Here is a 22,579-nt window from a genome sequence, read left to right on the forward strand (position 1 = left end):
AAAGACCAGAGAGGGAAAAGATCCAAGACTTTTGATAGGAAAACATGACCATTCTGAATGAGCTTCCGGTTACCAGGCTCAAGTGGCAGGCACCATGCTGGCCACTGACACCTGCAGTCAATAGTCTGACTGTAGAAGCTGCTAGCTGCCTGCCAATTAGAGCCTAGCACCGGTACTTGTTCACTTGGGAATCTCGTTGCAGACGCAGCAGCTCAGAAACTGGCAGGAGCTGTCTCAGCTGCCAGTCACAGTGGGCCTCAGGGGGCTGGTGGACGGCACGTGCCTTTGCCTCTCCTTGTGTGATAACCTCCAGCAGGACTAGGGCAGATGGTAGGAAGGGAGGGATGTTGAAGTGAGTGTCAAAAATAGACAGCAGGCATTTCCATTTCTGTCATCTCCATAGAAGGAGCAGAGGCAAGCTTTAGTTCATTGGAACTGCAGAAGAGAACAGGGACCTTTATTTTCTTGACCCCTTATTCTGAACACAACTTGTGAGCCCCTCAGCCACATAGCTCACACTCCAAACACCTTTACTCTGCTCCAGTTTCCCCTACATTTATGAGCCTTCTTGCATGCTATCTCCCCAGTTAGTCCTTTCTCTCTGCTAGGATACAAGTCATTAAGAAAGTGGACAGGGTTATCTGTTTTGTTTATTAATATATCTTTGATGCACAAATGCAAAGTATAAAGAATATGCTAAGTAACTTTTTTCTTTTCTTTTTAATGAAAAAATCCTTTCCTTCCATTTTCTTGGTCCTTCTCATTTTAATTCTCCATGTCCAGGTTTAATTAGAATATCTCCCACCCCCCGTTTCCAGACCTTCAATAGTTCTCCAGCAAAGCCGCTACGGTTACCTGTTCCTGTGTTCTCAATGCAGCCGTACTTGGGCAGAGCACTCAGTTTAATGACAGCATCAACATGAAGGTTGTCGTGATCATCAGTGGCGAAGAAATGGTGGAGGGAGAGTGGTGCTCTACCGCCCTCATCGACCTGAGGAAGACAGGAAAGGGGGATAGAGGGCTGAGGGACAGGGGTGGCCTGCCGTGACCAGCTAGCACCAGGTCCACTTCGGTGGGAGGCGGACCTCTGCAGACGAGGGACGTGCCTCTGCCAAAGCCAGGCAAAGCTTTCAGCCCCTCCTCAAGATGCACTCGGATACCTCGGCGCTGTGTCTCTTCTCAAAATGGCACTTCATTTGGTGATGGATCTGGTGATAAAGCAGTTCTGACCGGTTCTAACTAACCATCTCAACAAGCTTCCGGACAGGAGAGCTGCCTTCCTGGGGCATCAGAACTCTACAGAGCTAACTGGAGAATGATAGATGTAGCCCTCCTTGACATTCCCGAGGTTGACTGTCCTATAGGTGTTACCATCCAGAATAAAAATCCCATTTATTCCTTCATATTGTATATTTATTGGGATGTAGGAATAAAAGACTAGCTACACCTGAAAGTTAATGCATACCTCAACATCAAAGAAGGAAATAAATCAGCATATGTACAAGCAGTTGCTGGAACTAACCTTTTCTTTTGGGGCCCGGTTCTATGCCCTAACGCTACAGTTTGGCTTCGTTGTTTTTTGCTGTCTTGATGGAAGTGGTCAAGGCATTTTATTCTGAACTCTTGGCTGCATGTAGGCTGGTTTATAAATTACAAATGCGACTCTCGGATTGAGGTGGTTCAAGTTACTTCCCCAAGTTGTAGACAAGGAAAAATAAGGGGAAGAGCACAACTGTCTAGAAATGATTCTGAGTTTCATGAATATTAAAGTCCTTGCTAGAAGCAGGAAATGCCTAGGCTTGGGGCACTATAGTTCACACGTGAGGCAGGGGAAGAAAATGAATGAGTGTTCAGGACCCCCCTGCTGTGCGACAGGTACTGTGCTAGGAGAGATGCCGGCCATTTTATTTAATCACCAGAGAAATCCTTTTGTAGTAGACACTGTCGTGTTTAAGGAAGAAACGGAGGCTAGAAAGAATTACGTACCTGTTGCAAAGTTGGCCTGCTAGTACCTAACAAAGCTGGTACAGGCCCTTGGCTGATAACGTCAGTGATAGACACGTGTTATATTGCCTCTCACACACAGCATTTTTAATAAGAAATATTGGTTTGATTCATGTGGGGCCAGCTTTCCACATTTTAGTTGTTACCAACTAAAATCCTCAAAGGCGTATTCCACTTTTGTTTTATTGCCATTACCAACAATATCCAGTATTGTTTTTATACATCTATATGTGTGTATGTGTGTATATATATATGTATATAATATACTCTCTAGCATGCACATGTGTATGCATGCTTTGACTAACTCATGTGAATATAATGATTTTATCTTTTGCATACAATTATTTTTTTTCTTTTACAAAAAGTTTATAATGACAGCCACAGACGGTCTGCTATCACTACCCAGATACTCTGGGGGAAGAGTCTGGATGCTCATCTTGGCAGAAATCCTTTAGCTACATCACCAAGGATCCCAGCTCTACCAAGCCCTGGGTGTTTATTGATCTGAGAACTGTTTACCGTGATAAGGTCAGCAAAAGCGATGATGTGTGGTGGACTCTTGGCAGGAGTGACCGTGATGGTAAAGACCTGGTTGTCCACACGGTTGTCGTCCATGTCTGACACAGAGAAGTGGAAGCGGTCCATAACCAGATGCTCTTCCGTCTCGAACACAGCTGAGTATCTGTAGGACACAGGAGATTACAGGTTGAGCCACCCTGACAAGTGGAGTGAAAGGATTCAAACAAAACAAAACAAAAAAACAAGATCAGAAACAAGGCGTGTAGTAATAAGGGCGGCGGGGCTATAGGCAGCTGCTACCTACAATGCTTAAAAACCATTTCAAAGAATCTCCGGTGCTGATGTACCTAATGTTCTTGCTGTTGATGTCCTCCATGGTGAAATTGGAATCATCTGAGAGCTCCTCCACATCAGGTCCCGAAGTCTTTAAGAGCACACCGTACATGGGCAGAGAACTTAGCTGAATCCAGATCTCTGCGTCAGGGGAAGAATCGTCCTAATCAGGCAAACATGAGTCAGGACATGAATGCAGAGACCCACAGGGGCTTATGTCTCCTATGCTAAAGGCAGCGGCCCCCTGTCATAAAGCAATACCTCTCCCAACTCCATAAAAGCTCAGTATTTATCCGTTTTCAAAGACCTCTGGTATAATGTCTTCTTGGAAGAATAACTCAAGGTAACAGTGCAGAATGTGCTTATGGTATAGGGAGTGGAACAAAAGATGGTTTATTGTTTCAGTAAGAGTCACAATGGTTTATTTTTATTACATGTACACAGTATAGATGAGAAGATGGCCAGGTCTAACTCGTCATTCTATAAACAGAGGAGAAAGCTTCCCCTGCAGTTTCTAAGAACACTTTGCATTTTAGAAATACCCAAAATTCTATTATAGTATATAATACACTCTACAATGACAAAACTCTATGAAACAGAATCTGCTTAGCCTATGATTCACTTCAAGTAACACCAATGTGACAAAAACTTGGATTAACAAAAGAATTTAGGAGGTCTTGTGGATTTCCTTCGACAAGGACTGAATTAATGGCTCCTCGCTTCCTAGGGCACTTAATCTTAATAAAGAACATTTCCTTCTCCTCGATGGCTTATTGAAAAACAAGATCAGCTTTCTGTTTGTCTACATGGACAATAATAGAATATCTTCATTAACAATTTCCTCTTTCTTCAAGAATATTTTTTGGGAATGTCTAGAAGGCAGGTGATGTCATTTTGGAGTCTCCCTGGGCCATCTGCCTTTTAGAGGAGTTAAATGAAAATGGGGACATTCTGTTCTATGGCAGCAACAATGAAAACAAACGCTGCATGATCAATTTTACTGTCAAATGCAAGTTTTCCTGGCTACGCCGTGCAGCTAGTGAGGGATGGAAAGGAAGTGTGAGCAGATAAGGGGCGGGCCAGGCAAGCAAGGTCTGGGTCCTTGGCAGCCATGTCCGTCCCTGGGGGCAGCTTTCCTTCAATGAACATTTAGAACCACAGTGCAAGATCTCAGAATTGTCTCAGCTCACCTGACACTGGCCCAGAAGGGAACAGGAACATACAGAGTCAGCTAGACTTCAGAAAACTTCTAAATGTGTAATCTTACTGTTTTCTCCTTTCTCCGTGTGTGGGGTCAAACGGAAAACACTGGATTCCAAAAAATTACTGCCTAATATTCCTGTGAGTTCTCACTGAGACAGACCTTCAAAGGACTATGGAGAATTTTCCAGTGCCCTCTTCTGAGATGTGAGAATGACAAGTGACAAGGATAGGGTACCTGATTCTTAGTGAGAATAAAAAAGCATCTGTCTCAAACACTGGCAAATCCGGCAAAGAGATGCTTATTCTGGGCCAGGCATTATCTTATTATACTCCAATTTTCAAAACCTTTCTGAGTTTCAAATGTGAAAAATCAGCTATTGTTTTCTTCTTCTGAAAATACCTTGTCATAATTTTTTAAAAAAATCACCATATGAGGCCAGCCAAGAGAGCATGAGTTAATCAAAATGCCTAAGAAAACAGATCCTCTTCTCATATAATTTCCCTGTTCAATGACCTTCATGTTCACTCTGGATGAATTTATATTTTCATTTTATTCTTCTTATTCATTCTAAAGAAATTGACACGTGATATGTATATAGTGAATATAAATAATTATTTAGGTCATGAGAATTAAATAATAATTAGTTTAAGGGTTTGGAAGATAGTTTAGTCGGGAAAGTGCTTGCTATGCAACCATGAGGACCTGAGTTTGATCCCTAGAACCCACATTAGAGAAAGCTAGATTAGGCGGCACATGCTTATAATCTCAGTGCTGAAGAGGTCTGCAGGCAGAGTCCCGAGGCTCACTGGCCAGTCAGCCTAGTCGACTCAGAGAATCCTAGGTGAGTGAGAGACACTGTCTCAAATAAAAGGAGTGAAACCCACATGCTCACACAGACCTACACATGCATACAAACACACAGGTACGTACACACACACACACACACACACACACACACACACAATTAACTTACACGCACTTCTTTTATCCTGCCCTTGGACCCTTTAGTCAGTCTTAATTTTGTCTTTCTTTATTACTATTAATTTGGTTTTTCAAGGCAGGGTTTGTCTGTGTAGCCCTAGCTGTCCTGTAACATGCTCTGTTGACCAGGCTAGCCTCAAACTCTGTCTATGGCTTGCAAGGGTCGGGAACAAAGGTGTGCACCACCATTCCCAATTTCAATGTTTAAATATGGCTTGATAAATTATATTACTAGATTGAATATTCTAGGTGTTTGGAGATTTCTTTAAATTTCTTTCTTTTTATATTTTAGAGACACTTATTTTTTTTTTAAATGTACTGCAGGCTGACTTCAAATGTGAGGGCCTCCTATTCTCCTTCTGAGAATTCTAAGTGCTGAGATCAGAGGTGTGGGCCACCATGGTTGACTCCCCCTCCCTCCCTGTTTCCTCCTTTTCTTTTATTTCTTTTTCAGAAAATTCATTTGGGTTTTCTACATTGCTGGTTATGACTTCGATTTTCCCTGGAAGTTACATGTATTTTGTTAAAATTGATTCCCAACTACATGATATGTAATAACTATACATATATTATTTTGAATTATTTCAGTTTTGGATGGCATATAGAAATGCTATCCGTATTTTAATGTTAAGCTTTCACTTCTCATAGAGAGGCAAGATTGAATTAAAACATCAGTTCAAACTCCAGAACCCATACACACTAAGGAAACACTCTCTCTCTCTCTCTCTCTCTCTCTCTCTCTCTCTCTCTCTCTCTCTCTGTGTGTGTGGTTTATTTGGCGGAGTGCTTGAGTAGCATGCATGAAGCCCTGATCCCCAGTATTGCCTACAGCTGCAGACACAGACCATGTGGTAGCACACACCTGTAACCCCAGCACTTGGGAAGTAGAAGCAGGAAATGACCAGATATTCAAGCTCATCCTTGGTTATACAGCTAGTTTGCGACCCTGTCTAAGATTGAACAATAAAGTAGCCTTATAGAGGAACCATGGCCCGGTCCCACTTTTGCCATGGCATATTCCACCACCCTCTCATCTTCCTCCTGTGCTCACACTCTAATGACGAGGAGACTCGGCTGCTCTTCTCTCTGTACTCTGTCCACTTATGACCGCCATTCTAAATAGCTTTTCCATTACCAAAATCTTCGGTATTTTAGGAAATTTTTTTCCACACTGTACAACCCAGGGACTAGCCAGTGCCTGCACTTTAGCAGCCTAGAAGAGTTCCCTGAAATCTTTCTGCTCTGGTGGGTAAATTCACATTCAATCAATTTTTGAAAATATACGTTCAGTTGCCAGAAAGCTCCTATTCTGATGTACAGCCCGTGATGTGTGGTTAATGGGCAGGCGCTGCTCCTGGAGTGCTATTTCAGTCTGTCAAACATTTTTCAAGCCTGGTGATCTATCGATTAAATCCGAATTCATACATTTTTACAAATTCATGACTTTCCCAGGATCAAAGGCCCATAACATAGGATGAAAAATAATCGGCCAATTAAACACCGTCGGAACTTTGCTGAAACCATAGCGCACCCACAAGGGGAATGAAGCGGTGCTCGGTTTCACACCCTGTAGGAAAAGACGATTTAAAGGAGGAAACAGTCTTTAGGACCTCATCCAAGGCCTACCGTTTGGAATTGAACCTTACAGTGAGATTCTTCAGCTCAGGAAAGGACAACTCTTTTTATGTTGTGTTTTGTTTCTCAAGACACTGTGTAGTAGTGGCTGACCTGGAAATCGCATTGTAGACCAGGTTGGCCTTGAACTCACAAAGATCTGCCTGACTCTGCCTCCTGAGTGCTGAGATTAAAAATATGTGCCACCATTGCAAAGCAAAAAGGATAACTGAAGTCATATAGTGTTTAAAAATGAGGAGTAAGGATAGGCTGTTCGCCGTAATTTTGAGGCCAGTGAAGGAAAAATTCAATACTAAGAATGATTACCATTCAAATAATTATCTTTCCTTTCAAAGCATAACAACTAATCATCATTATGTTTATATAGACAGTAGTCATCTCTTTACAACATATGTAACTGCAAAATAAAATTAATTTATCCTCATTATCCTTTGCCCCAGATGCAGAATCAAAGAAGGCAGACGAGTTTAATTACCAAGATCACTTAATCAAGTTTGAGCCAGACACAGGGGAAATCCCCAGCGTCCTTGGTTCTCCCCTTCTCCTCAACCACTCTCCTTCTCTTAGGGCAGGGCGTGGCTATCAGGCCAATAGGCTGGTCTAGGAAATCTACAGAGAGAGGCGCCACCAAAGGGTGGGGGGCAGAGCTTGTATTCTGTCTGGACTGGACAAGAGCAAGCTCAAGAAAGTCAGCTTTCTCTCGGGAAGTCAGGATCAACCATTACTCCTTCATCGCCGACCAGACAACTGTTCTTTCCCTAAAATTCCCAGTAGACCTTCTGCCCTCCACACTGAAAACAATGGACCTGGAGCTTTTAAGACAAGGGAGCGGTTGCATGTTGACAATCAAAAGCCCTTGGGAGTCCCAGTATTTTCATCCTAAGTTTTTCCTTCTTTGTGTGTGTGTGTCTGCGGTGTAGATGCATGTGTATATCTGTTCACGTGTGTGTACACGAACATGTGGAACCCAGACACGACGCCTGGTGGCTTTCTTCATCATTTGAGGCGAGGTCTCTTGCTAGACCAACCTTGCTGATTCAGCTAATCTAGGAGCTCCTCTCGCTCCTTGCAGCTGAGACCCCACGCTGGCTGCTGGGCCCACACGGCTCTTAGACGGGTCCTGAAGATCTGAGCTCCAGTCTTCACACTGCAAGCACGCCACCCACTGAGCCACCTCCCCAGCCCCCATCAGAGATGTGCATTTACTCGTCTACTGCTGAGATGCTGGGTGAGGCCAGGGTGTGCAGAACGACTCCAAAGAGAACATAGCAGGGGTGCTAAGAGAAGAGCCTTTTACACTGCATATGCCTGCTGTCTTGAGTACCCAGCCATGGGGCAGCTTGCTGGGTGCCCTGTCAGAAGTACAGAGAGCAAGAGAGTAAACGTCAGAACTCACCACATAGGCAAGGTTTGCCCTGGTGATTACGGCCGTCCGTTGACTGGCAACAGTCATGCTCAGGGAGGAACCAGGGGCCAGCCGAGGCCCTCGGGTCTCCGACAGGGACACCTCCACTTTCACTTCGGAAGTTGTCACAGTCAGGCCGTCCGTGACTGAGATCTCCATGCTGTCCTCCCAGGCAGAGGACCCATCATGTATGTACTGCAGGGCATTTCTCTCAACCTCGTCATACGTGAAGGTGTCACCTTCCGAGAAGAAAACAAAGCCAGTGACTTGTGGGAATGACACTTCCCATTCAGTCAGCCCCTTCGCTCTCCCGATTTCGAAGAGCACGCAGCATCATATACTCTGGGACTCGGGAGCTACTTCTTTCAACCGCCCACCCAACTTGGCATTCCCTCTATGTCTCCCCAGAGAGAGGGTGAGTTAGCTTGCTCCTCCACACTTCTCAAGGTGAGAGGCTGTTTAACAAGGTAGCTAATCCCTCGAGGGGATAGCCCTGGTATATTTTGTTTTTTAAGGCTCTAAATCATTGTGAGTTAAAATCGGGCTCTGGCAGAACAGTCATCACTCCCAGTTCTAGAAAAACATAGAACATGCTTATATTCTTCTTGACTGCCCTCTGAATCTAATCAGGGCACTGAACATGGCTTGAAGACTTAAGAAAAGAGACAACACTCTTTGAGCCACCGGAGGAACTGATTAAATTTGTGCATTTAAGTTTTTTAAAATTAAAATGTGAAAATACAATTGAGAGTTCAGTGATTGGTCAGTTCTTTAGCATGTGCAGGGCCTCACTCTGAACACTAGTGTGGAGTGGGAGTTGTTCCTTGATGCTTAAAGTGCAAGCTCCAGAGCTCAGGGTACTAATCTATAACATCATCATAATAGATAAAACAGACAGGATAGGAAGTTTTAGGATCACAGAGGTTCATACAAAATGGAATTAAATGTAATCCAAATTTACATCTTAAATTGTAAATTTGATTGTAATTTTAGAAAATTTAATCCACAATATCAAAGTTACTCAAAGTTTTTCAAGCCATGGAACTTTTTTTTTTTCTTTAATGAATCATGTCTCTAGTCATGGGCTATTGTGATTACACAGAACACAGCTGAGAAAATTGTCTTTTGGGGTGTTCTCCCCAGTTGTAACTTTTGGAGGTTCCTTGCTATGACAATGATTAGCTGAGACCAATGGATTTAGTGCTGAGACTGAGGGCCCTAGTGCATGACTTCACCAACATTGGTAGATCCTGCACCCACAAACAGGTATTAACTCTTTACAAACGCCTCCAGATGTCACTTGCCAATCATAAGTGCAGGTTAAGTGTGACACTGGAAACAGGACAATGAAGTGCTGGTTACACACAACACCGAGGAAACAGGATAAAGGCTGCTGTGCACACCTCCTGTCCTAAGGATGCTTCCTTCATCACTGCCCTAGGACGATTGCCTTTGTGACCCAAAGAGCCTAGTCTTTGTTCTTTAAAACTTTTTTAATCTGCATCAAATGGGCAAAGATTTACCCAACCAGGGAAATTCAGAAGTACATATCACTAAATCTCTAAAAAGCAGGCATCTCAAGTATTTGAGAAAGTACAGATTATGGAAGTGAGATACGGCATTCCTGGATAACCACTTTAGAAGGGAGAATATTCACTTTGCTATGTAAGTGCTCAGTGTTTAAATAAATCAGAGAGATTTTGTGTGTGTGTGTGTGTGTGTGTGTGTGTGTGTGTGTGTGTATGCGCTTTTCTATACTCCCTATGGGATCAAATGTCTTTAAAATTATTTTAGATTTGTTTTGGGTGCACGAATGTTTTGCCTGTGGGTGGTGGATGTGCACCATGGGTGTGCCTGGTGCCTGGTGCCTGGTGTGTCAGCGAGTGCTTTGGGTCTTTGGGGGATGGAGTTCAAGAAGGCTGTAGGCCACCATGTGGCTGCTGGGAACTGAACCCAGGTGCTCTGAAAGAGCAACAAGTGCTCTTTACTGCTGAGCCAACTGTTTGGCCCCAGTGTGTAGCATTTATAACACGAGAAAGTACAATAACCACCATTTTAGGAAAGCTGACTGCCCTGCTACACTGTTCCACAGTGTAGATTGCACTTTAAAGTATATCCTTTTTCTAATGGATGAAGAAACACAAAGCGAACACTACCAGTCATTTCACATATGAAATTAAGAGACCATATGAACCTTTGTGAAAAACCACATGAAATGGAAGCTCACTGGCCCATCTCACTCACAGGCTGAGGAAAAGAGCCTCATGGATTTCAGAAGGGGCAGGGGCAGTTGGGGGGCAGAGGACACCGAGGTCAAGAATATCTTTCCTCCTGCTTTATCCCCCACAGGCATTTCACTTTTTTTCTAAGTCACAGAAAACTAATTGTAGAGGTTAAAAACAATCCCCAAGCAGGCCAGATACCGAGACTGCATCTACCTGCGGCCATGGGCCCTGAGGACTCTGCCGTGGACTTGAGGAGCGAGCCATGCTGTGGAGGCTTCTGCAGCTGGAAGAAGAGCTCTTCTGGTATCACCCGAGCATCTGTGGCTACCAACTGCAGGCCTGCAGGAAGGAGAGAGAGGCCAGCTACAGCGACAACTGTGTGCTCTCAGTAGATTAAAACCAGAGGCAGGCTGCGGAGCCAGTGGCGAGTGTTCAGCAACCATAAAGCAGGGCGAAGTTACAGTGAGCACAAGGTAAGTGAAGATGAACACGGCTAATCCACCAGTTGCAAGAAGGTTCTTTCAAAAGTTCCCTTCCAAAAGGGTAGCTCAGAATTGAGAACATTCTTTTCTCCCGTACAAATGAAGGCAAGCACAAAGGGCCACCCGTAGGTCTGTCTTAAGCAGCGTCCTTCGGAAATAGCCCATGAACTGGTCTGGGTGTTCATCTGGCTTCTCTGATTTTCCTAAATCTACTCAGAGTGCTGGCTTCATGATGGCTGTTCCAGCCGTCCAGGAAATCATCAAGAGAGCAGCAACTTTCACATTGTCTCTATGGCTCATTTATACGATTGCTTACAAATAACTTTTGGTCAAATTGTACAAATGGCATAATTAGCTTCAGGACAAAAGCCACGTGTAGAAAACACACATGGATCCACAGAGTACACACAATACACACCACTAATAGAATGCCCTTGGTAAAAGAATAAACAAACCGTAAAAAAATAAGTGCACTTAGAAATAAATAAAATCATGCACTGGGGGACAGGCAGCTCCTCACACTCCTGAAGGTCACTGCGATCCGTCAGTTTTAAATAGAAACCAGAAGCAGTCGCTGAAACCTGCTCCCTCTCTTCTCAGCTCTGTTACTTTATATTGTAGCAAGGATAACAAATCAAACTCGAGGAGGCTGGGAAACAAATTCTGGGTAGAATTCCACACAAGGCTGGCCTCTGAAGGATCTGTTTCCTCTTCTCTGCTCTCAGTACTGCTTTGATTTGCATAGGAATGGGCAGGAGGGAGGATGCAGTGGGCTTGAACACACTTCTGAAAGAGGAGGCCACTGTTCTGGGCAGCTGTCAAGAAGTTCCCACAGTTGCTGCAACACAGTTCGATTTCCAGGCTTCTCCCAGACCCTAGTTCTTACCTAGAGAGGTTCGGCCTCCAGGGCTAACCTCCAGCGGCGGAGCCCTGACCTGAAATGCTGGCGGTGGACGATCAGAGCTGAGTAAGTGAATGGTGAGGGCCGTCTCTGGGCTTGTGCGCTGTCCATCAGAAACTGGCAAAAGTAAACACACACATACACTCATGTGACTGAGCACACGCGTGCAAATGTAAATCAGCGTACAGTCTGGTCACCTTTACCCTATTTCCACAAACAGCAATTTGTTGAGATGCTTGAAAGTAGGAAGAAGGGATGATGAGCAAATCTACCAAGGCATTTTCTATGGATAAGACAAAGGATGGGAGTTCACAAGGGCAAAGCTATTTTTTTTTTTTGTTTCCTAAAAGGTTACAAATTTTGATTTATTTAAATAAGAAGTTTTTGACAAAGTTATTTTAAGAAGGTATTCTCAAAGGGATTTTGAGGCTCGTTGGTGGAAAACAATGTAAAATAAGCACTTGAAAAAGAAACAACAGAAAGTGCCCTGCAGGATCTCACATAGCTCACTGTGGCCTCCAAATCACTCTACAGCCAGGAATGACCTTGAATTCCTGGTCTCAACCTCCCGAGTGCTAGGGTTAAAGTTCCCAAGTGGTACCGGCAAAGACTTTTATTTATGGAAAGGTTCTCTGAATACTTCATTCCTTCATTACGCCAGAAAAAAATACTTTCTTTTAAGCACTCTTTTTATCGAAGTGACTGTCTCATATTATTTCTTTTGAAGGGCAGACATCTGTCCCTGTCTCTCGCAGCATTTGTGCGCAAGTAAGCCGATGCATTTTTACCCTGTTGCTATGTCCATGGCCATAAATAGGAGACACCACTGCAAAACAGTGACCTTATCTTCTGTTTCCCTGGCTTAACTCCATCCAAGAGGATCCTCGTCTTCCACAGGAAATGAGAGCAGAATTGTCTAACCCTTGACTCTCATTTCTGGGTTTTCTGTAACTCCCTCCATCCCCTCTAAACCCAGGAGTGGTGGGTACAGGAAACATCACTGTGCTATCTACCATGGCTACTGAGAAAACGGTACTGTTTTACTTGTAGGTGGTATGGTTACAGGAAACCGGTTTCTTTCTCTGTCTTCTGGACATGTCAGCACGTTGGCAGGAATGTGACCAAGCATGGTTCAGGGAGAATGACTAGAGTTGCTTTAGGTCTGCCTTGTCCTGGAGACAGATCTAACTGACTGTGGCTTTACAAGACAAGACACCATTCACGTCTATCATAGGGAGGCCCAAACCGCCCCTTCAAGTGAGAATGAAGGTTTTGTGGCCCTGATCATTTTAGTGAAGTGTCAAAAACGCTGCCACTGTTTCTTTGTGTATGTTTAATCTCCTTCTCTTTGAATGATCAAGGATAGAGACAGGGAGAGTCTTGACTTTAAAGGCTTGTGGACACACATACAATCTTCTGCCAATTTCAATGGACTCAGTACTTTCTTGAGGTACCTAGAGTGTACAATAGAAATCTTGTGTTTAAAAAAAAGAGAGAGAGAGAAAAATAATTGTGAAACTGAAGTTATATTTGCTATTAATTCCATCAGTTTTACTTTGAAAGAGAAAAGGCTCAGGGAGATTTCAACAACCCTACATAGTGAAAGACAGCAAAGTCTAACACTACAAGAGCTTTGGCCTGATCACACAGCTGTTCGCTGTGATCAAACACATCCTTGCCTCTTTAGGGGCAGGGAGCTATCTACCAGAGAGTATTATATAATTAGAAATCATGTCACACGGTTGCAGTGTTTCAAAAGCAAATGCAAAAAAAATGCCAATAAAAATATTAAGAATGTGACATCTTCCCTCTCTTAAGGAGTATCTCTGATTTCTCTGAACAACAATCACACTGCTTATTTGGGTTAACCGCTTCCTGCGGGCCCCATTTGTCTGACAGGTGTTTCTTGCCTAGAACCGCTCTGCAGAGGGCCTGTGCATATTGTAAGGCTTGCCAAGTCAGGAGCACCGACTAGCCTTCTGGGGTTAGCAGATGCACCACAGTGAGCTGTTCGCCCTCATTCTTCGGGTTAGGGTCAAGGTTTGGGCTGGTCACTGCTTTAGTTCATGATCTGTTCAGCTCAAAATTCTGCCACAAATCTCCTTTCAAAGAGGCGGCTGCCTTCCTACTAGATTATAAGAGCATTTCTCCAAAAAACATACCCTCCCCGCAAAAGACAGGAATCCTGGGCTGGAAACAAGATAGTTTAAAGTCAGCCCAAGGTCCATTCTTTTAGCCTTATGGAAGCTTAAGGATCATTTAGCTGTAGGTCCTGAGCAAGTTAACTGTTGACTCTCAAGCCTTCTGGTTAAAAGGATGGGGCATGGTACATCCTTTGCTTTTCATGACCTAACCCCATAGATTTTAGAACACAAAACCATCCCATATTGCAGGTCAGGAACTTGAATTAAATGCTACTCTGCCCTTTCCCAGAGTACATGAGCCCAGCAGGATTGTTAGCTCGAAATACTAGAAACAACAGCCATCTTCAGAACCCTACCAGGTAATTCCTAAAATGACATTTGTTGTAAATTGATTTGAAAAAGAAAAGAGAAAGCCACTCCTGGGTACTGATTGCGTGTATGACCTGCATGCAATGATGCATGAGATGCAAGAGATGACTGGTCGTACAGTCGTGGTGCAGCACTGAAGTTTGCTGCAGGGATTTTCCCCTCAGAGAGAACAGAAATGCAGGGCAGTTTGGGGGAAGATTTTTCAATCCCACCAAGATTTCTGCCCACATAAAATATCACAGGCTCCAAGGAGGATTGCTTCCAACAGAATGTTTAATCCCGGTTGAACAGCTGACTTAAAAATCAACCATCTTCATTCTAACCTGAGCAAGAATGCCTTTCCCTGTGCCAGCTCAACGTCTATTGCAGTATGAAGCAAAACTAGGATGCAGAAACTTCTAGAAGAATTTTCATTTCATGCTCTGGGTCCAAAGACTTTTCTCTCCAGAGGCAAGGCATTTAATACATGGCGCTATTCAAGACTTCATAGAATTACTACACATCAGCTGGGCGTGACACATGGATGCTCACAAGCCAGTTGTCCTGGGAGGTGAACACGCATCATGATGGTGATCTCCATTATGGATAAATTTCCATGGATAAGGGTATTAGGAAACCTTCCCAGAGCGGCTGAATTCCAGTTTGTGGGGCCCCAACTTTAAGACCTTAACTACTATTGTCTCTTTTCAATAAATGGACAAGTTCCACTAGAGTTCAAAGAACATTAATATTGGGCATTCTTAATAGGTTAGATAACATAACTTCTAGGAAACAAAAAAGGGAAGAATATATTTCAGTTTCCAATAAAACCGAGATTAAAGTCTTTACCTGTGAAGTAAAATTTCACTGATTCTGGGAGACCTAAAAGAGCAAGAGAGGAAAATCAGTGTATTGAACATTTTGGGATCAGAGAGAGACAGGGAAGGCACAAAATATAGAGTAGCAATTAGGGAGTAAACAGTGTTTAAATCGAAATTGATCTGGTTTAAGGAGTAGTCAGGAGGTCCTCTGCTCATGGAATGTTGGACATAATGATGCTAGCATTAATTTTAAGTATAAAAAGGATACTCATACTGGAATAATTTGGTGCCATAGCGGTTAGGGTGACTTATAATACATTCATTCAGATCCTATTTTATCAGTTCATAAACCCCTACAAACTGGTGAATGTGGGTGATATGTAACCTTGACAGTGTATGGGGGGGGTGGTTAGAAGTCACTGTAGAACTGAGTGACTTCTAGGACACTGATTTACTCACTGTGGCTGTGAGAGATTTATCTCGAGGCATTTATCTCATGGGTTAGACAGGACATGACTCTACTCCCTCCAAAGCAACTTGTGGAACTAAGACAAGTCTAGCAGACCTGGAAATTACTCTAAGCACAGCTGACAGAGTTCCTTTTTCTCTAATCTCAGTATTACCCAAGCTTCCTGTAAAGTAGGGGCATACTTTAGAGGGGCTATTAATTAACCAGTTACTAGATACCGAGGGTACTCCTCAGAGAATGGGCCTCTGCCTGCCCTTAGGGATTTTCAATCTAATTGAGGAGTTAATCACATTCTGGACAATTGAATTCATACTAAATAATGACAAATATCAGTTTATGTTTACTTACCATAATCAAAAAGAAACCTTATAATTATTTAATACATAGTCAATTTCCTAAGAGAAATAACCAGCTGCTTTGAATAAATTTATGATATAAATGTAATATCTATTTATAAAGTTGCATAATACACATGGCTTACATTTTATAATAAACAGACACCAAGATTTTCAGAATCACCCAAGGCACAGAACTTGGGAGTGGGGAATCACAACTTCCTAGCTGCGCTAACTACAGATTCAAGGGAGGAAGAGATGGCAGGCAGCATTAAGGCTAGTCTGCTGCAGTGGAGAGAGGGAGGGAGGAAGGGATGGCGGGCAGTGTTAAGGCTGGTCTGCTACACTGGAAGGAGAGAGGAAGGAATGGTGGGCAGTGTTAGGCTAGTCTGCTGCAGAGGAAGGGATAAGGCTAGTCTGCTGCAGAGGAAGGTTGTGCACTGGCTTTAATAAATGAACAAAAGTTTCATCAGTTTGCTTTTCTACTCAAGCTTTTAAAATAAAACTTTTTAAACCATCTTCTGCCAAATCCTGGAGGTCAAGCTGGAAGATCACCCGCATTCTCCATGCATGCATGGATCTCCCTTGAGAAACCGCAGTCCACAGGGGACTCAGTGTCCTAGCCTGGCGCCCTTCTCAAGTTTGCTCATGTCATTGTAGAGAAAGAGTCCTCATGAAAAACATTCCCTGCAGTTTCAACTTCCCCTGGATTCCTCGTGGTCTTGGGTTAAACATGCAGCTCTTTAGGAGCTCCTGTGGAGTGTAAACTCTGGCTTACTCTCCCATCAGGCCCATCCCCGCCTGTTTGGCTACATTCTGGACATCACAGGAATATCATTGCCTTTTTTGCAATCCCTAGAAAGTTACATTTTCTTTTCCCCAAGGCCTCATGGGAGGCACACTGTCTCCCTCCCAGAATCCTCTCCGTGCACCCCTCATGCACTTAGCTATTTTAGCTACTACCTATCCCACCTTGCCAATAGCTACTTGGACAGCTACCTCTTAACTTCTCAGTCTGGATCAGCCTTAGGTTTGACTTTATCGCTGAACACTTCCTCTTTTTCCCAGAGCATCTCATCTCAAATCTGCAACTAAATATTCACTATTGTGATTATTTACTTAGCAGTTTCTATACAGAGCCCCTACTCAGTCCAAAAGCAGGTCAGTGACTCGTTTTGTTTTCTACTGTATCTCCAACCCCTCAATCAGTGACTGACATACCTGAGCCACTAAACCAAAGTTGGCTGAAAGTGCGCCTACGGTGGGAATTAACAACGAAAGAAGACAAAAAGACAGACTTCAGCCAAGTCGCAGACAGGCTGATAGGCCCCAAGTTATGTTAAGTAGGAAGAAGAGTGTCAGCAAACTGTATATAAGTTTTTTGAAAGAGAAGGAGAACCAGCCATGAAGATCAAGAAAGACTTGGGTGCCCCAAGGCAGAGAAAGAAAGCATTACCGACGAAGGAGTAGGCCATGATCTCCTGGAGGTGGGGGGCCGCAGCGGGAGGACGGTACATGATTTTGCCTTGGTTAATATCTTCCTGAGTGAAAGACCGGATGGAAGAGTGAGGTCGGTCTCTGTGCTCAATGATACCTGGGGAGGAAGAGACTCATGAGTATAGATGGCAACTTCTGGGTGACAGGATGGCCAGGTCCACCAACCCCGCCCCTTGCCCATGAGCGCGAGTCTTTATCATTCAGGAGCACTGGCTCCTGGGCTGTTCTTCCTGCACTACTGTTGTCAGTTCAGCCAGAAGAGCATGTGCAACGAAAGCGTTGACTCTCTAGCACCCATGGGTGATAGATAGCACGCATCTGTAAGGCCAATGTCGGGGAGACAGAGATAGGAAGAACCCCTGGGGCTGGCTGGCCAGCAAGCCTAGGTGATGTCCAGGGTCAGATGGAAAGACTGTTCCACTAAGAAGGTGGACAGCAAGTGAGGAAGACCCCTGATGCTTACCGCTGGTCTCCACGGCTACGTGTGTATCACATTTGCACACACCTGAGCACACACACACACAACATGTACACACAGAAAGTTAGAGGATAGGTAACAGGATAAATATATTACTGGGATTTGGGAAACATAAACTAAGGAGCAAATTACTGCCCCTAATGTCATTCCATGCACATGCTTTTTTATACGTGAATGGCGTATTACTGTCACTAGGAAACTTCCAACTGAGTTTCAATACAAAGGCAAAAGGTCTTTAAGGCATGGGCCCAAAGTGATCTTCTGAGGTGCCAAAGGAATATTTTTATAGGCTTCATTTTAATTTCAGACACTCCCCTGTTTCTGTGATGATCCCAGCAACAATAGCCTGGCTCTTGACTATTAGAGGACAGACTGAGGCTTACAGTTAGCATGCAGGTTATGATCAGTGCTTTCATGGCTGCAATTAGAGACTTTGCAGGCATGGGACTTGTGCTGCGTTCCTCTCTCATGTCTTATTTGGTCTTTAGAGGCAGGTACGTGGTCTCGGAGCTTCCCTAACTCTCCTGAGAAAGTTAAGTGTAAAGAAGTAGGCAGAAGCCCAGAGGTTTTAGGATTGGTCCAGAATCACAAGGCAAGAGCATCAGTCTCTCTCCACCTTCACTGCGTAGCTTACCTTGATTTGGATGCAGAGGTACAGTGATATTGTATATAATCTTCCCGGCGGGACTCTCTGAGTTCACGAAGGATAGGGAGTGAGGCTGAATGACAGTGAGACCATCTTCCCGAGCCTGGCCAAGATGGAGGAAGCAAGAATTAAAAACAGGAGCAGGATGATAACAAGAGCCAGAGGCAAATCCAAATCTTAAGAAAACAAAACAAATGTGCTCTGGGCTTTTTAAATTACTCTTATTTGGCAAGATCATCTCCAAGTTTAAAGAAAGGATCTGCTCTCTCTCACACAATGAATGCGGCCAGGCCAGAAACCTTTCAGGTGATCCAGGCCTGAGCAGGTTTCTTCTCCACAGTCCCTGGATTTATGTCAGAGCATACCGTCGGTGTCCAAGGTGATTCTAGCTTTCCTAGACGGGCCCTGCTGTAGAACACTTTGGGGAATGCGGCACCAGGGCTGGCGATTCTACTCGCCACAGCTGGCCCACTGCATCTTTGCTCCTCTAACTCTGTGGGCTCATGGTGACTGGCATGCCATCAAGAGAACCAGGCTGAGAGGCTGAAGTCTTAGCCCCATGCGGTTCTTCAGAGAACTCTTGTGCCCCAAGCCTTGCTAATGGGCACTGCTCAGCATTCTGGCTTCAAAGGGCTAAAGAGAGTGCAGCCAGCCAGCACAGCAGAGCTGACCCTATGCACAGGAACACTGATCAAGGCCTTGAGAACATGAGCGTGGGAGATCTAGCCACACCCATCACCTGCCATATGGTGGTGTGGGCAGCAGAGAGATGCCCGCCCACTCGCCCCTTGCCACCTGTGGCAGGTAGGAGAGTTGACCCTGAGGTCATGAAGAGCTGGAGAGCTGCCCCTCACCAGCTGCATCACTCAGGAGAAGCGGTCACTGCACCTCACCTGGGCAGCACAGTAGAGCTGGTCCGGATGATGTAGGTGTGGGCAAGCCAACCCTGAGGGCATGAAAGCATATTGCTGCAAGGTGAAATAGCAGGGGGCAATGCTGGAGGTGAGGATGGGGGAGAGCAGGAGGACTGGCAAACCCTGCAACTGCATAGGCCCAGAATCAGAGTTGTAAGTTGGCCCAAATAATATCCACCCCGTCTATGACCTGCAGGAGCACGCGAAGGGGTCAGTCCAACAGACCCAAAGCTACAGGATCTCTATGACACAGGGCAACAACAGGATATCCAAAAGGAGTCCCAGTGAGGGCCCAGGATCAATCATGTAGCAGAAACCAGAGCCCTTGAACCAGAGCAATGACTCTTGCAATCAACACTTGAAAGTGACGACGTATGAACAAAAGGATTTATCGTGTGGCTCACTATGTCACACACAGCTTCCATGATGAGATTTTCCCTTTTTTTTATTTAAATTTTATTTTACTTGGTGTGTGGAGGTGGATCAAGGGTAGAGGGTGGATATGAAAAGATGGAGAAATGAATGGAATTGAGATACATGATGTAAAAGAAACAAAGAATAAATAAAAAGAAAGTTAAAAAATATGAGCCCAGCTCCCACACCAAAAGTGGCCAGCTGCTTACACTTAGAAACTTTTGCTTATTAAAGTACAGGAAGATCATCTCTATTATCTTCATATCCATTGTCTGGATCAGAGGAACTAAATAGCACAGTGCTCTTCTACCTCTCAACGAGCAAGAGGAGCAATGTTAACTGGACAGTGTGCCTGCAGCATCCACCATCCGTCTCCTTGCTCATATCCACACCTCCTAACAGTGGCAACACACAGAAGCCCAAAGGACAGGAGTCTGACTCTCAGCTCCTGCATGACGGTGGATAGAGGACAGCTGTCACATAAACACAGTGCATCAAGAAGTAAAGGGATAGTAGTGTGACCTGGGTCTGGGCTTGGGCCACAGGTGAGATTTTAAGACAGCACCGAGCAATATGCCCGCTGCAGGCTCCTCCTGATAGACCCTGAAGGTAGGTTAGAGTTTGACACTCTTGTGTCTTCAAAGCCTTACTCCTTCCAGAGGAATTCCCCCACGTAGAATAGGATTAAGTGGGGCTCATAGGAGGGTGTGGTGTTCTTATTTTTAACCATAAAAACATGAGGGCCCCAGTTGCTCTGTAATTGTCCCAAAGGCATAGCTGTCCTAGGAGAGGCAGCGCCTGCAGGTTAGAACAATCCCCTAAAGTAAAGAGTCACATTTCAGGCCTTAGCACAGGTCTGGAATGTAATGAGCAAGGAAATTAGAATTTCCAACAGCAGCTGGTCTCCCCCACCCTGCTATGCTAACATAAAACAAGTAAGGACAACAAGTTAAAAATATATGCCCTATAAAAGTTGTTTACAGGCCATCCATGTGGGTACAGCTACATGGACAAAAAGTACAGCTCCGACACCCTGTCAAGCGTGGTTTGGCACCTTCCAATGTCAAAACCACTATAATCAAATATCCTCAAAGTGCTATAGAATACTTCTGAAAACTCAGATGCCGCTAAGCAAGATAAAGTGATAAGAAGATAATTGTTATAGAACTACCGAAAAAAGAAACAAGTTTAGCCAAGACAATAGACACCCTATTTTAGAATTTAAAGATTCAACGTCTTTACTAATCAAAATAGATATTATGTGGAAAATGGGAGGACTTAATTTTGTAAAGCCACATTGAAGCAGTGATGTATCAAAGTAGTCAATTTTAATGATTTGGAGAAGTCAATATTCATCAATTAAACACACTAAGAAGTGGGAGATTAAACTTCATGGAAATAATTACAGGCGGCATTTTTTATAACATCTGGCCAAAGATTAAGAATAATAGCTTTCATCCTGCTCGCATTGCGTCTGACGACATCCAGAACCCAAACCCTTGTGCCCCGGATGTCACTGCTCTGCTCAGGGCCATCCCCTCCCCGGGACTCGCAATGGCTACACACTGCTCTCAGCCAGGGTGCCTGGAAGATGATGGATCTTGTGACTCACCTGCCATGGCTCTCTACCGTATGCAGTATAGAAGGACAGTTCTCACACTGACCTTGGCTCTACTGTTCATTCCAGACAACTTTTAAAAACTCGTCTCAACCGGAGGCCGCCACGCCTCCTCATGTTCCTGACCTCAGGGAAAGGTGAAGTTACCCTCTAGGAGCCAGGGTTTTTCTGTGTTCTGACTGGCTGTGTCTCTAGATCTCTCAGCTTTTTAACAGTCTGAACCACTTCTAAGTGTAGCGTAGAGCTAACCATAATGCATGTTGTTCTGTAAAAGAACCCCAGAATTCTGTCACCTTAAACAACGGAAACGCTATATCCACTGAGCAGTTTCTCCATCATTCCTTTCTCTTCTCGCCTCTCAGCCCTGGAAACCACAGCCCGGCCTTCCTTTCCTAAGATCTGACTACATCACTGTACAAGGGGAGTCGTCTTACTGGTCTCTTTTGTTCTTGGCTCCTTTCACTTGGCATGTGCTCCAGGTTAACCCACGTGCCTTATGATGGGATTCCTTTCCATTGTACGGCTGTGTCATGTTGCACTATTTGAGTGCACACACATACACCCCCCCACACACACACATCTTCTTTATCTGTTTTTCTATCAATAGACATTTAAGTTACTTTCATCTCTTGGCTCCTGCGAAAAATGCCACAGTGAACGTTCAAGAGCAAACGTCTTTCTACATGTTCTCCCTAACTCGGAAGCCACAGTACCACTCCGTGGGGTATATGTTGTAGCCTGTTGGCTATTTCTATTCTGCAAAGGTCCCATCCAGATGCTCGGGGGCTACAATAGTCTCCCCAAATTGACTGCTAAAATTCTGACCACGGCTTTTCTGCTGTAAACCTCCAACAGTCTTTTGGAACAATGGAATCCCCTGAAGTCTGACTGACATGCCTTCTTGCTTTTATATCGAGCAACTTGAGCTCCCACTCGCTTGAACTACCTGCAGTGTCCCAAACGCTCATGTTTTGTCTCTACCCTTTCTTCTCCGCTGTTCCTGTTGTCCAGAACGAATTTCCTGCTTTGAGTTCAGATCAGTAGTTCTTCAAGTGTAGTCATGGGGACAGCAGGAAACAGAATCACCTGGTTCTTACTAGAGACGTGGATTCTTGACTCCACAGCCAGACTTACTGCATTAGAGAACTTGAAGTGAGTTCCAGTGTACTGTAATAACTCTCCAGGTGACGCCCATACACACTTACG

The 22,579-nt window shown here is 44.3% G+C and overlaps 1 protein-coding gene across 1 annotated transcript in view; it reads right to left on the minus strand.

The window, feature by feature from the left end:
- Nucleotides 1–22,579, minus strand: part of Fras1 (Fraser extracellular matrix complex subunit 1) — a 419,545-nt gene that overhangs the window by 88,076 nt on the left and 308,890 nt on the right. The window contains exons 33-41 of the mRNA XM_041671543.1: nt 18,416–18,530; nt 17,263–17,400; nt 15,031–15,063; nt 11,675–11,806; nt 10,520–10,645; nt 8,073–8,320; nt 2,871–3,019; nt 2,524–2,686; nt 856–991 (exon numbers count right to left, since the gene is read on the minus strand). Coding sequence (XP_041527477.1) covers nt 856–991; nt 2,524–2,686; nt 2,871–3,019; nt 8,073–8,320; nt 10,520–10,645; nt 11,675–11,806; nt 15,031–15,063; nt 17,263–17,400; nt 18,416–18,530 — 1,240 coding nt within the window. The remainder of the gene's footprint in view (nt 1–855; nt 992–2,523; nt 2,687–2,870; nt 3,020–8,072; nt 8,321–10,519; nt 10,646–11,674; nt 11,807–15,030; nt 15,064–17,262; nt 17,401–18,415; nt 18,531–22,579) is intronic.

The sequence above is a fragment of the Microtus oregoni genome, unplaced genomic scaffold, assembly GCF_018167655.1.
Source record: "Microtus oregoni isolate MIOR12 unplaced genomic scaffold, Mior012 000021F_ref0000039, whole genome shotgun sequence".
Taxonomy (NCBI): domain Eukaryota; kingdom Metazoa; phylum Chordata; class Mammalia; order Rodentia; family Cricetidae; genus Microtus; species Microtus oregoni.